Below are 12,116 nucleotides of genomic sequence, written 5' to 3'. Positions count from 1 at the left end.
ATCAATAATTCACCATTAATGTTACTATGCTAGGAAATGTCTCGATTTTTAAGTACTGTGGGGAATATTTAGTAAATCTAAATTCTTTGTCAATTTGCATCATTTCCATAACTGAATAAATAACACAAAATTATTTGCAGCAAAATGTTAATTTAAAAGACCACTTGCCATCTGATAATTTAGTGTATATTGTTATACATTACATAGTTATGTATATATATAACTGATATGAATAATATCATTTGCAGTGAAACCCAAACTTCTATTTTCATTAGTCCATTAAATAGAGTCCAAACACAAAATCTGTTCATTGCATCTAAAGTATGAAAAACCAATCAAGTTTTATTTTTATTTCAAATATGAAACTGTATTTCAAATTAAATAACCAATGTCCCACAACTCCTAAGTAATCATACATTAAAAATCCCATTATACCATTTGTACTAATCCAATATATTGTCTTGACACTTAGAACAAAGGTATTTGCTGCCACTATGCATATTTGTATTTAATGCAGACATAATCTATTTTTTTTGCTTAAGACCAAATATAAAATCTAAGTAAATTATTCCATCTTTTAGATTTTGCTAACCATTTTGTGACATTTGAAAGTATTTTGACATTCATTGGCAACATAAATTTTGCCGCAGGATTTTTCAACTACAGTGCTTTATTCTTGCTAGACAATTTACATTGGTATTTTTTATTTTTGTATTCCTTTAAAAAAAAGATACAATCCTTCATAAAAATAAATCCGTCCATGCTAAAAATCTGAAAAATTAATACATCTTCTGAAGAGGTTTGGACTTTGTAATCAGTTTATTAAGCTAAAGTTCATGAATCTTTTAACACAGGTGACGACTTCTATATCATTATATACATAGAGAAATCATCTTCACTTATGCACACACTTCAGGCAATGCTGTATTAGCAACAATAAACTAAAGCAAGCCTCAGAAGTCTTGCTGAATGTTTTCTTTATTTGCCTCTCCATGTTGTTGCTTAATTTGAGAAATTTCATTTTCCAACTGCACAATAGTTCGTTCAATCTCATAATTTTTACTGACAAGGGACACCCATCTAGAAAAAAAGAAAGAAAAAAAACATTATAAATGAATGTGCTAGTTTTATTGCTGAAAGAAAGAATATTCATCTTAGGGGTGTGCAATATCATATTGTCAATAAAATAGAAAGATAGCAAAGGAGTGCAAAATAGCATAGTAGTTAGTAGGATGTGCTTAACACAAACAGAGCCTCACCTGAGATGACAGAAATAACATGGCTGTTGATGGGAGGAAAATATAGATAATAAGGGACAATGTGAAAAGACATCTGCCTTAATACTGCACAGAATTGTTAATACATAGAAACAGGGATTTACAACTCCTGTTTGCTTAATTATGTTGACTAATTGTTGACCAAGTCACAATTGCCCAGATTTAAAAATTATGCTAAGCCAATAAGCCATGTTTAACAAATTATAATGGCTGGATAACCAATGGAACCAAATAAACTATGCTATGTCATGGCATGCCACACATAAGATAACTTGGAAAAGTTATCTTGTAAACATTTAAGCTCCAATAATATGCTCCATATTGAATTTCAAAAAAATCTTAAATATTTTTTTTCCAATATGAGGAAGTGACTATTGAAAAATAAAAAATCTTGCAATTGCTAACTTCTATGGAAATATTTTATAAAACCCAGTTACATTTTAACAGATTACTTCAGTAGTTCTGCAGAAATTGTTTTAAAAGTAGGTGAAATACTAGTGAGAAAAACTACTCACGTGGACTCCATTTCACGAAGTTTAGCACCAGCTGTGAGTTGCATGTTCTTCCGCTGCCAATTAAGGTCTTGGATGTGTTTTCTGGAAGAAAGAAAATGGAATAATGAATTATATAGTAATTTATTCTGCAGCCCAATACCTGAAGATAATAATCCTTAGAATTACAAACACTCATAACACAGGTCTTTAAAATGACATCATAAAAATGAAACAGCTCACCGGATACACTTGGAGCATCTCACAATGCTCACAGTGAGAAAAGCAGAATAGTTTTAGATTCTAGATGTGTTAACCAGAAGAGCATGGCAATAATTCTGGACTATCGTTGTGTAGCTATGCCTCTGAATTACAACAGAATGAAGATCCCTATTGTATCAACCCTGATGCAGAGCACCTAAGATTTATTTTAATTTTATATAAATTATTTTAAATATTTATAAATTCTATTTATTATTTATATCCTAATAAATGAAAGTATAGTATTTTCCATCAACTTTAAATACACTGCAAACAAACTTTTACCCATTAAGAAAGGAGTTTCAAAATCTAACTCGTGGAAGTCATACATATGAACTGAATGGGTGCTGTTGCTAGATGATTTTTAATATGTTATAAAGGTTGGAGGTTTGCTGTTTTTAAGTTGTGGTAGAGCCGTTTGAGATCGTCACCCAAGCAGAGAACAGGACTGGTTTACTCTCTGACCCGTACGACTTATATCTTATGCGACCTGAAACAGAGTTGTCTGGAGGGACAGAAGGCCATTTGCTTTGTTTGGAGTTGGAAAGCTGGTCATAGGGGATTGGATCCAGCAGCAATGGTGGCTGGATTGGAGCCGGTGTTGCTGGCAAGTGGATTGCTGACTGCCAAATCTACAGATTGCTTGCTTTGCAAGGGAAACATTCCAGGTATTTGGCAGAGACTGTTGATGCAGCATTGGAAAGGAGCTGGCACCAATGAAGAAGTAGCTCTATCAGCAGAGTGGCCTGTGGAATGAAATAGATGGGACTACCAGAGAATGGATGAGGACTATTTATTCATCAAGACAGGTTGTAAGATTCCAGTAATGATGGGAGGAGAAAATATGATGGGAGGTGGGAGGTGGGAAGTGGGCCACTCACAGATCCAAGCCACAGGTATATTATGTTCTGCACACTCCAGCCCCAAGCTCACTCTTGAGCAGATGGCAGACTTTCAAGGCTCTGGGTTGTCAGCTGATGCTAGTGAACAACAGATTAGTCTGTTATAAAGCCACCTTTACTCACAACTTACTTGTGCATGAAAGGGCCAATGTGGCATTCATTACCAAAATCTAGCTGGGAGAGGAGGTATGTATGTGTCCCCTGAGATATGTCTGCCTATTTCCAGATATTGTACCAGCCAAGACCCCAGTGTGTGAGTGGGGGGGGGGAGAGGGAGAGGGATTGTCTAAAATATTTGGGGCCCTTTTTCAGATTGCTGGGCAAGAAACACAGTTTATTAAGTTGGACATCAAAGAGGGATCAGTTGTACCAGCACCCTGCTGCGTACCAACCTCCCTGCTTGAGCTTCTTGACACTATGGTTGGGCTGATGATAAAGTTTCTCCTTATGGTCTTGGGGGACTTTAATTTGCTTTTCTTGGGAGTGGGGTCAGAGACAGCTCACGAGTTCATGGTCACGTCAGCCATGGGTCTAACCCAAGTCATCCGGAGCCTAACACATAATAGGGATAATGCACCTGATCTGTTTTTTTTCTGTCAGAGAAGTGGTAGTGTTATGGATTTGGGAACATAGGCAGAATCGGTGGCTTCGGGGCCAGATTTTGTATGGTTATCTAGGGGGACTTTGAGCCAGTTGAACCTTGCAGACTTTCATTCAGTCACTTCAGTGTTAGATCCATGTCTCCTGGATTGCTAAGACTATGCATGATAGGACACATGACTGGATGGTGATTAACTAGAGAGGGAGTGGTTCAGCTGCTTTTTAAGTAGGCAGTGGTGCACCTCATCCTCAAAAGGCCTTCACTGAATCCAACTAATATGGATGTCTTTCATCCAGTTTCCAACCTTCCCTTTTTAGGGAAGGTTGTGGAGAGTGGTCGCAGGACAACTTCAAAGGACTATAGATGAAGATTATTATCTGGATCTTTTTCAGTTAGGATTCAGGGTAGGGTTTAGGACTGACACTTTATTGATAGTGCTCATGGATGACCTCTGGTGGGAACAGAATGGGTAGTGCATCCATTTTGGCTTTATGTGAACACTTAGTAGCAATTAATAATCATAGTATTTTTCTGGACTGGCTTTGGAAGCTGGGGATGGGTGGCCCTGTGTTGTGCTAGTTTTCCTCCTTCCTTTGGTGTTGCTTCCAGTCGGGGTTGATAGGGAGATAGAATTTACGGCTTCTACTTCATCAGCTGCCTCAGGACTCAGTTCTGCTCCTCTATTCAACATCTATACGAGGCCACTGAGTGAGGCAATCTGTTGGTTTGGGGTGAGGTATCCTAAATATAAGGATGACTCCAGCTTTATATCTTTACCCCAGGTTCTCCGAGTGTTGTGGTGAATATCCTATCCTAGTATCTGGAGACTGTCAGGGTCTGGATAGGATGCAATGGGCTTTGACTTAACTTAAGCAAGACTTAATCGATGGCAATATTATTGCCCAGGATAGACCCAATGTACAAGAAGGGAATTCTCATGCTTGAAGACCAGGTGGCAGCTCATGCTTGAAGAGCAGGTGACAGCTGTAACTAGGAGGTCCTTTGCACACCTTTGGATGGTACACCAGTTGTACCCATTCCTGGACCAGGAGGCTCTGCTCACAGTCACCCCTGCACCTATAACCTCTCATTTGGATTGCAACATGCTTTACATAGGGCTATCCTTGAAGAACATTTGAAGCTTCAATTGATATGGATAGTGAATAATATTGGATATGCAACACATGTAACACCACTACTGTGTGAGCTGCATTGGTTACTGGCATTTCCAGGTGCAATTCAAGATTCTAGTTGTTTCCTTTAAAGCCCTAAATAGCTTGGGACTAGGTTAACTAAGGGACAATCTTTTCCCAATAGTTTCTATCCATCCAAATCAGTACAGCAGGTTGGGCAATGCTGTGAGTCCTGCCAGCCAAGAAATGATGGCTAGCAGAGACCATGCTTTGTCTGCTCTGGTTCCTATCCTTTGGAACATCCTTCCTTCAAAGCCAAAATGGCCCTGACTCAGTTTGTTTTAAAAAACCTGGCTATGTGCCCGCCCCGAGACTCCTAATGTGTTATGGGTGCTGTTTCTTGATTATACAGACAACTATTATGACAATTTTCTCAGATGCTGTATACATTTTTGTATTTTTGTTTTACTTCGCAGAATCACTAGGATGATATGGGCAGCTATAGAAAATAAGTAAATAAATTGTTTCATTTATGTGTATTCCTTACATAAATGGGAATCTGGTGGAATCTCTGGCCAAGAAAATTTTTGCTCAACTTAAACTAATTTACCAATGAGGATAAAAATGATGCAAACAAATTCCACAACCTTATTTCTTCTGACTGAAAGCAAAAACAGTTCTTACCTTAAACTTTGCAGCTCTTTCTGTGCCTGTTCAATCATGTGGACTAAATGTCTAATTAGCAGACAAAAATACAAATTCATTATATTATTCAAATATAAAAAGGAAAAATAATGAAGTATTATTTCACAATAATTCAAAGTACCAGACTTCGTCATCTGAAGATGGGGCCAACAGGAAAAGGATCTACTATGGAATAGTAGTATTATGGTAAGGTTTATAGCCCCTGCTATATGGAACAGCATAGGCCCTTTTGCAAATACAAACTTATGGTGTTTAAGTAAAGTAGTAGGTTTTGTTACATTGCAGTGGTACAAATGCTTATCAAGAAGATCGCAGCTCCAACAAAGGTGTCTATGGGTCCATGGGAAGCCTTAGTGCCAGACTGGGGACTCATTTTTATTAAAACTGAACATTCAATATTTATGATTTAAAGTATTTTACCTGGATAAAATAATCAAACAGAGCTTATGTTAATTTAGTTCCCAAATCTTTTTTATACGTACTGCTGTTAATGTTGCCATCTTTTAAACCTGACACTAAAAATATTAAAGTGGTAAAAACACCTGACCTATTAAAGGAAGTTACAAAACTTATTTTGCATATGCTGCAGTGTGTGATACAAAGAAATGAGTACAGGCAGTCATAAACTTACAGTAGTTCATTTAGTCACTATTGGAAATTACAATGGCACTGAAAAAAATGACTTATGACTGCTTTTCACACTTAGGACCATTGCAGCATCCCCATGGCAACTGACTCATGTTTATGATGGTTGCCGTGTCCGGGGACCATATGATCCCCTTCTGCGACCTTCTGACAAGCAAAGTCAATGAAGAAGCCAGATTCAACCATGTTACTAACTTAACAACTGCAGTGATTCACTTAACAAGTATGGCAAGAAAGGTTGTAAAATGGGGCAAAACTCAGTTATCAAATGTCTCCCTTAGCAACATAAATTCTGGGCTCAATTGTGGTCATAAGTCAAGGACAACTTTTATGAGGTTTCAGCCTTAACAGAAAATTTGTGTTTCCCATTCCATTAGAAAGCAAATAGCAGAATAGATAATCCTCAGTTGGTGATCAAAACTGGAATCAGACATTACGACCTTATTTCATTTTACCTTTGCTTTACTGACCTGAAAAGGTCATAAAGGCAAGATTTGATCATAAAGTTACTTTTTCATTGCCCCTGTTAACTGCACAAGGTAACTAAAAGAGGCAGTCGCTAAACAAGAACTACCTGTAGCTATGTGGTGACTGCATATCAAATTTAATTTACCAATTAAGTCTCTTGACAGCATTCTTTTACTACCAAAAAAAAAATAAAGCCTCCCCCAAATGGAAATGAAATACCAAGTCTTGCAGATAACCCTTTTCAAAGAATGACTAAGGCTATAACAAACAGCTTACTCATTATATACTTTCCAGCCATTGCAGCCATACTGCGACATCAACTCCAAATTTTCAATTCGAACTGCTTGGTGTTCCAGTTGAGCCATTGAGTTATTAACACATTCCTGCCATGCTGTAATATCATTCTTCTGCCCAGAGGAGGGTGCAGGTAGCTCATATCTGTAATGAAAATGAGAGGAAAAACCATTGTATCTCATTAGAGTATAACTGATAGATAACCCATTATTTTGAAGATTTAAACTTATAAATGTATCAGTTTTGTAAGGGGAGTGTAGAGAGTAGAGTAGAGTAGAGTAGAGTAGAGTAGAGTAGAGTAGAGTAGAGTAGAGTAGAGTAGAGTAGAATAGAATAGAATAGAATAGAATAGAATAGAATAGAATAGAATAGAATAGAATAGAATAGAATAGAATAGAATAGAATAGAACAGAACAGAACAGAACAGAACAGAATAGGAAGGGACCTTGGAGGTCTTCCAGTCCAACCCTCTGCTCAGGCAGGAAACCCTAGTTAAACATAATTTAAATACCTGAAGATTCCAGGGCTTATACCAGCAGAAGTAATGACCCATTGTCTGTTTTTTTCCCCAAAGGTCAATATTTGTAAAATATATGTCCATCTTTTTTCATATATTAATGATTTGTAACTCCCAAAACAATTATGTTAATTTTTAAGATGAAAAGAATTATTGACTACTGCCTAGTTCTTGCTTGTCATGAGGCAAGAAGTAAAATGTTAGCTTTTAAAAATTCAAAACATGCCCCCAAATTTTAGTTCTACGCTTTGCCCTAGCATAGATGCAGACACTGTACCTACATATAGCTAGCCTTACCTTTTCATGCTCAGTAATTCTATGGGCTGTCGGGCTGCTAGGCGTTCAAACTCATTTCTCATTATTTCAGTCTATGAATCAAATTAAAGATAAATTAGTTATATCCAAAAAAAGCAGGCAGCAAAAGATTATAATCAACACATTATCAACAGACATACATGTATAGCAGTCTTACCGCATTATCTTTTAGAGGTTTTGGATTATAAACTTTACCACTTCTTGGGCAATACATTGATCATCATATTCAGAAATATAGATTTGTGGAATTATTTTTCCTTAATTAGAATTGGAGGATGTCATTTATACATTTATCTCTGCAACCGAAGTTTTAAATTTGATGCAGAGTGAATTATCCATTCATAACTAACCAGATGAATACAAACCAAACAGCAATATTATCTATGGAGAAATACCCTAAAATTAAAACCCTGTGAAAGAAATGCTAATTTGCCAACATGCACTTCACAAATTATTGGCCTGAAGTCTATTATTTGAACTAGAAAATATAATTCTTAGCAAGAGACAAAACATCTGATGAATCAATGCAGATTATAATCCTCTACAATTTGCCAGAAAGTAAATTTTAGGGGACAAAGTAGAATTTACTATTACTAAACCATTACTAACAGTTTTTGTGAGTCAAAAGTCCATTTCAGATATATGACACATACTTATTCCAGTCTATGAAAGTGATACTGCAATTGAGAATAAATGTGGCAATTCCAATTTTTTTTTTTCCAATTTTCTGAAATGTCTAAATTGGTTCGGAGTCTGTCCACATATTCTAGGTTACAGTTTAACATTGCAAATGGATCTGTTATGGGGATTTTTTTGGTAAGATATTTAGAAATTAGAAGCGTTCAATTTCTGCAGCACAATCTTGATGATGTTGATAGGGTCATTCCATCCCATTCCATCTGGTCCACTCTATTGCTAATGGAAATTTTCTTTTTAAAGCACTACAGATATTGCACACAGAACACATCCACACAAATAAGGAGAAACTTTGAAAACTGCCCTTTGTAGTTGCAACGGAAGAAAGGTAATATTACATTTATTCTACTCGCAACCATTTCTGCAGAGTATATTATGTTTGACAGTAGTACTACTGTCCCTTTCTTACCCACTCACCATGCCTACAAAATCTGTTTTTATCAGAAATTTTTGTAAGGAAGAAAGGAAAGGGAAAGGAAAAGAAGAAAGGAAGGAAAGAAGGAAAGAAGGAAGGAAGGAAGGAAAGAAGAAAGAAAGAAAGAAAGAAAGAAAGAAAGAAAGAAAGAAAGAAAGAAAGAAAGAAAGAAAGAAAGAAAGAAAGAAAGAAAGAAAGAAAGAAAGAAAGAAAGAAAGAACAAGAATTGTGGGCAAGATCAAAACTACTCCTATTTCTAAATAGCAAACCTGCATCAGGGAAAGTGTCAATAAACACAAGTCAATCAAGCATATTTCACCCACTCCCCCCACCCCGGCCAGTATCTTCTGTGCGCTCGTGTTCCGGAATGTCTAAAATTTAGACTCTTAAACGGTTTCAAGAAGAGGCCTTTCCTCAATTCAGTGTTCCCGTAATGGGCTGGACTCCCACTCCCATAATTCACGCGTAACTCCGTTGGATCGAACTAGGGAGCCGTCGTTACACTTCCTGAACGGCGGGAGCAACGCGGTGACAGAAAGGGCGTCCCGGCTTCGATCGGAGCCCGATCCCACGCGAAACACGGGTGGCGCTCACCTCGAAAGTGCTGTAGTCCGGCGTCGCCAGGTAGCTCAGGTAGTTCTTGGTGGGTCTGTAGCGCCGCGTCTCCTCCTCCACCAGCGCCGCGGCCTGAGAGAAAAGCGGACAGCGACTAGCTTAGCTCCTCCGACAGGCGCAACTGGACCCCGGCCCGCCTCTCGCCTTTCCCGACGCGCCACTCTTACCGCTTCTCGGACGCCCGGCGCTTCATAGCCCTGGTCGAAGTAGGGCAACGCATCTACAGCGACTTCGCCCGCCACTAAGCCCGGGCCGGCCATACTGGACCGCGCACGAGCCCTTTCCGCTTCTCAGTTGCCCCGCGACAAAGCTCCGTTTAGGCCTCGCCTCCTCTTTCAGCGCCTGCGCGGATGTACACTTCAGCCTTGGCTCCTCGGCCTAAATTTTACCCTCGGAATGGCTGGCTGAAGAATTCTGGGAGTTGAAGTCTTCAACTTGGCAAGTTTTGAGGCCCTGGAAATCGTCCAGCCAATCGGTACCTTCGCATCGTTACGGACACCACGGAGCTGCTCGATCGCCCCTCCCTTAGCTCATGCTGTTCAGATGATTGGACTCCAGGTCTTGCACTTGCGCACTACTGTAGCTTGGCAAAAATATTCGGGCTTTTGCTGTCCAACAGGTCTGAAAAGCATAAAACTCAATAAGGAGCTTGAGGAAGCACGTATCTTACTTTGCACGCTTCCAGGATGGGCTATAGATCCTGGATTCGTCACAAATGTAGACAAAAAGTACATTACGTAGTCCACTGCTAAAAAAAGATGAGATATTCCTTACTGAGCTAATGTCAAAATAATCATGTCCCTTGTCATCTATAGCAATGTTTTTCAAACTTGGCAACTTTAAGATATGTGGACTTCCAACACCCAGGATTCCCCAGCCAGCTTGAAAAAGAAAACGGGGAGTGGGGGGCGAAGATATTGGGTATTAAATTGGCTTAACATGTTTGCATTCCGTTTATGGCTTGTCCTGTACTTAAATAAGAATGTTTTGCTCTATGTCTTAAATCATTAAAGTGCCAAAAGCCTCCAAGCTGCCCCCCTGCTTGTTTTACAAATCAAAAGTCTGATTCACATTTAGAAACTTGCTATCATAGTATTATTGTATATACTATAATTACTATTGTAGAATAATATAAACAATGTTACAGTATTAATGTAAAATAATACTATGGTGTTAATAGTATAGTCTTTCTGGTCATTGTACATGATAATATACAACGAAATTGGTTATAAAATAACTCTATGGTAGGAACCCCCTGTATGATCTTGTCTTTTTAATATTGAGAATTTAAAATATTTTTACAATAGCTTAAATTATCCCTCCCGACACTTATTGCACTGCATCATCATATGAAGGAAATGTTCTTCATAGAAATGAGTAAAGAAAGCTAGCAGTATATGCCAAGAGTGTATGTCCCAGCAACGTCACCCAAGATGTTAAGGTGCCCATCTAAAGCAAGCAGGTACGTAGCAATAGCAATAGCACTTAGACTTATATACCACTTCATAGTGCTTTACAGCCCTCTGTAAGCGGTTTACAGAGTCAGCATATTGCCCCCAACAATCTGGGTCCTCAATTTACCGACCAAGGAAGGATGGAAGGTTGAGTCAGCCTTGAGCCTGTTGAGATTTGATCTGCCAAGCTGCTGGCAGCGGGTGATCAGCAGAAGTAGCCTGCAGTACTGTACTCTAACCACTGCGCCACCCCAGCTCACATATATATGGAACAGCACGATATATGAAAATGCTGGAGGCAGATTATCACTTTAGTGAGAAGGCAATGGTAAACTATTCCTGTATTTTTTATCGAGAAAGTCACATGGATAGAAAATATAAAATTATTGACAATACAGTGCCAGATGATGGTCCCTTCAGGTCAGATGACACTCAGCATGCTACTAAGAAAAAGCTGAGGAATAAGAAAAAAGAGCACGCTTCATTGATTATATCCATTTGTATTCCATCTTTATTATTTTATAAATAACTCAAGAAGGTAAGCATACCCAATACTGCTTCCTTCTCCTATTTTACCCATAACAAGGCATTTGAGTTGACCATATCAGGTTGTGAAATGCACCTAGAAAAATGGGAATCCCAGAATATCACATTGTTCTTTTGTGAAACTACAGGCAGATCAGGAAGTCACAGTATGGACAGAACATGGTAAAGCAGATTGATTCCAGGTTGGCAAGGATGTGAGATAAGATTGTACACACTCTATTTATTTAACTATATGCTGAATATAAAGTGAAACAGGATTGGAAAAGGACATGGCTTTAAAACTGGAGGAAACATCAATAATTTGTGCTGTACTACTCTAATCTGCTAAAAAAAGTCAAAGAGCACAGTGAAAAAATGGAACTAAAATTAAATAAAGAAATAATGACAATAGGTACAGCAACCAGCCTTACAATACACAGTAAATATATTGAAGTGGTAGATAGTTAAGGTAGAAAGTATCAATAGTAAAGGAACATTCAGTCAGTAAGTATACCATAGACTAGCACTTGGTAGAGTAATCATGAAGCCTTGGAAAGGATATTCAAGATGCTGGAGAGTATATATCAAAAACAGCAGGAGCAAACTGGATGTACACTAACAATGGGTACACCACTGAAAGATTCAAAAGACCAAACTAAAGGCAGATCCTCCTGGATAAAATCTTACATATGTGGTCACTAAGAACCAACTCTGACTTGATGGCATGTGATTATCTTCAATCACTGGCAGCACTACTATGCAGAGTAGACCATGAAATAAATTTCCAGGCAGGCTAAAAGTA

General features: G+C 38.2%; 1 protein-coding gene across 1 annotated transcript; it reads right to left on the bottom strand.

Annotated features, from left to right (window-relative positions):
• Nucleotides 1-322: 322 nt before the first annotated feature.
• Nucleotides 323-9,832, bottom strand: BCAS2 (BCAS2 pre-mRNA processing factor). Its single transcript, XM_034414260.3, has 7 exons — nt 9,503-9,832; nt 9,315-9,407; nt 7,592-7,662; nt 6,760-6,921; nt 5,350-5,400; nt 1,793-1,873; nt 323-1,080 (listed from the first exon to the last, which is right to left on the bottom strand). The coding sequence occupies exons 1-7, from the start codon at nt 9,593-9,595 to the stop codon at nt 954-956; spliced, it is 678 nt and encodes a 225-aa protein (XP_034270151.1). The 5' UTR covers nt 9,596-9,832; the 3' UTR covers nt 323-953.
• Nucleotides 9,833-12,116: the final 2,284 nt, after the last annotated feature.

Source organism: Pantherophis guttatus, chromosome 3, assembly GCF_059756535.1.
Source record: "Pantherophis guttatus breed Tessera chromosome 3, ASM5975653v1, whole genome shotgun sequence".
Lineage (NCBI taxonomy): Eukaryota > Metazoa > Chordata > Lepidosauria > Squamata > Colubridae > Pantherophis > Pantherophis guttatus.
The sequence above is the reverse complement of the archived record's forward strand: the minus strand, read 5'-3'. Positions and strand labels throughout refer to the sequence as shown.

Coding starts and splice junctions, on each gene's coding strand:
- BCAS2 (XM_034414260.3), bottom strand. CDS start 9,595: ATGGCCGGCCCGGGCTTAGTGGCGGGCGAAGTCGCTGTAGATGCGTTG. Junction 7,663..9,314: donor CGGACTACAGCACTTTCGAG/GTGAGCGCCACC, acceptor TTTGATTCATAG/ACTGAAATAATGAGAAATGA. Junction 5,401..6,759: donor GGCTGGAAAGTATATAATGA/GTAAGCTGTTTG, acceptor TCTGCTAATTAG/ACATTTAGTCCACATGATTG.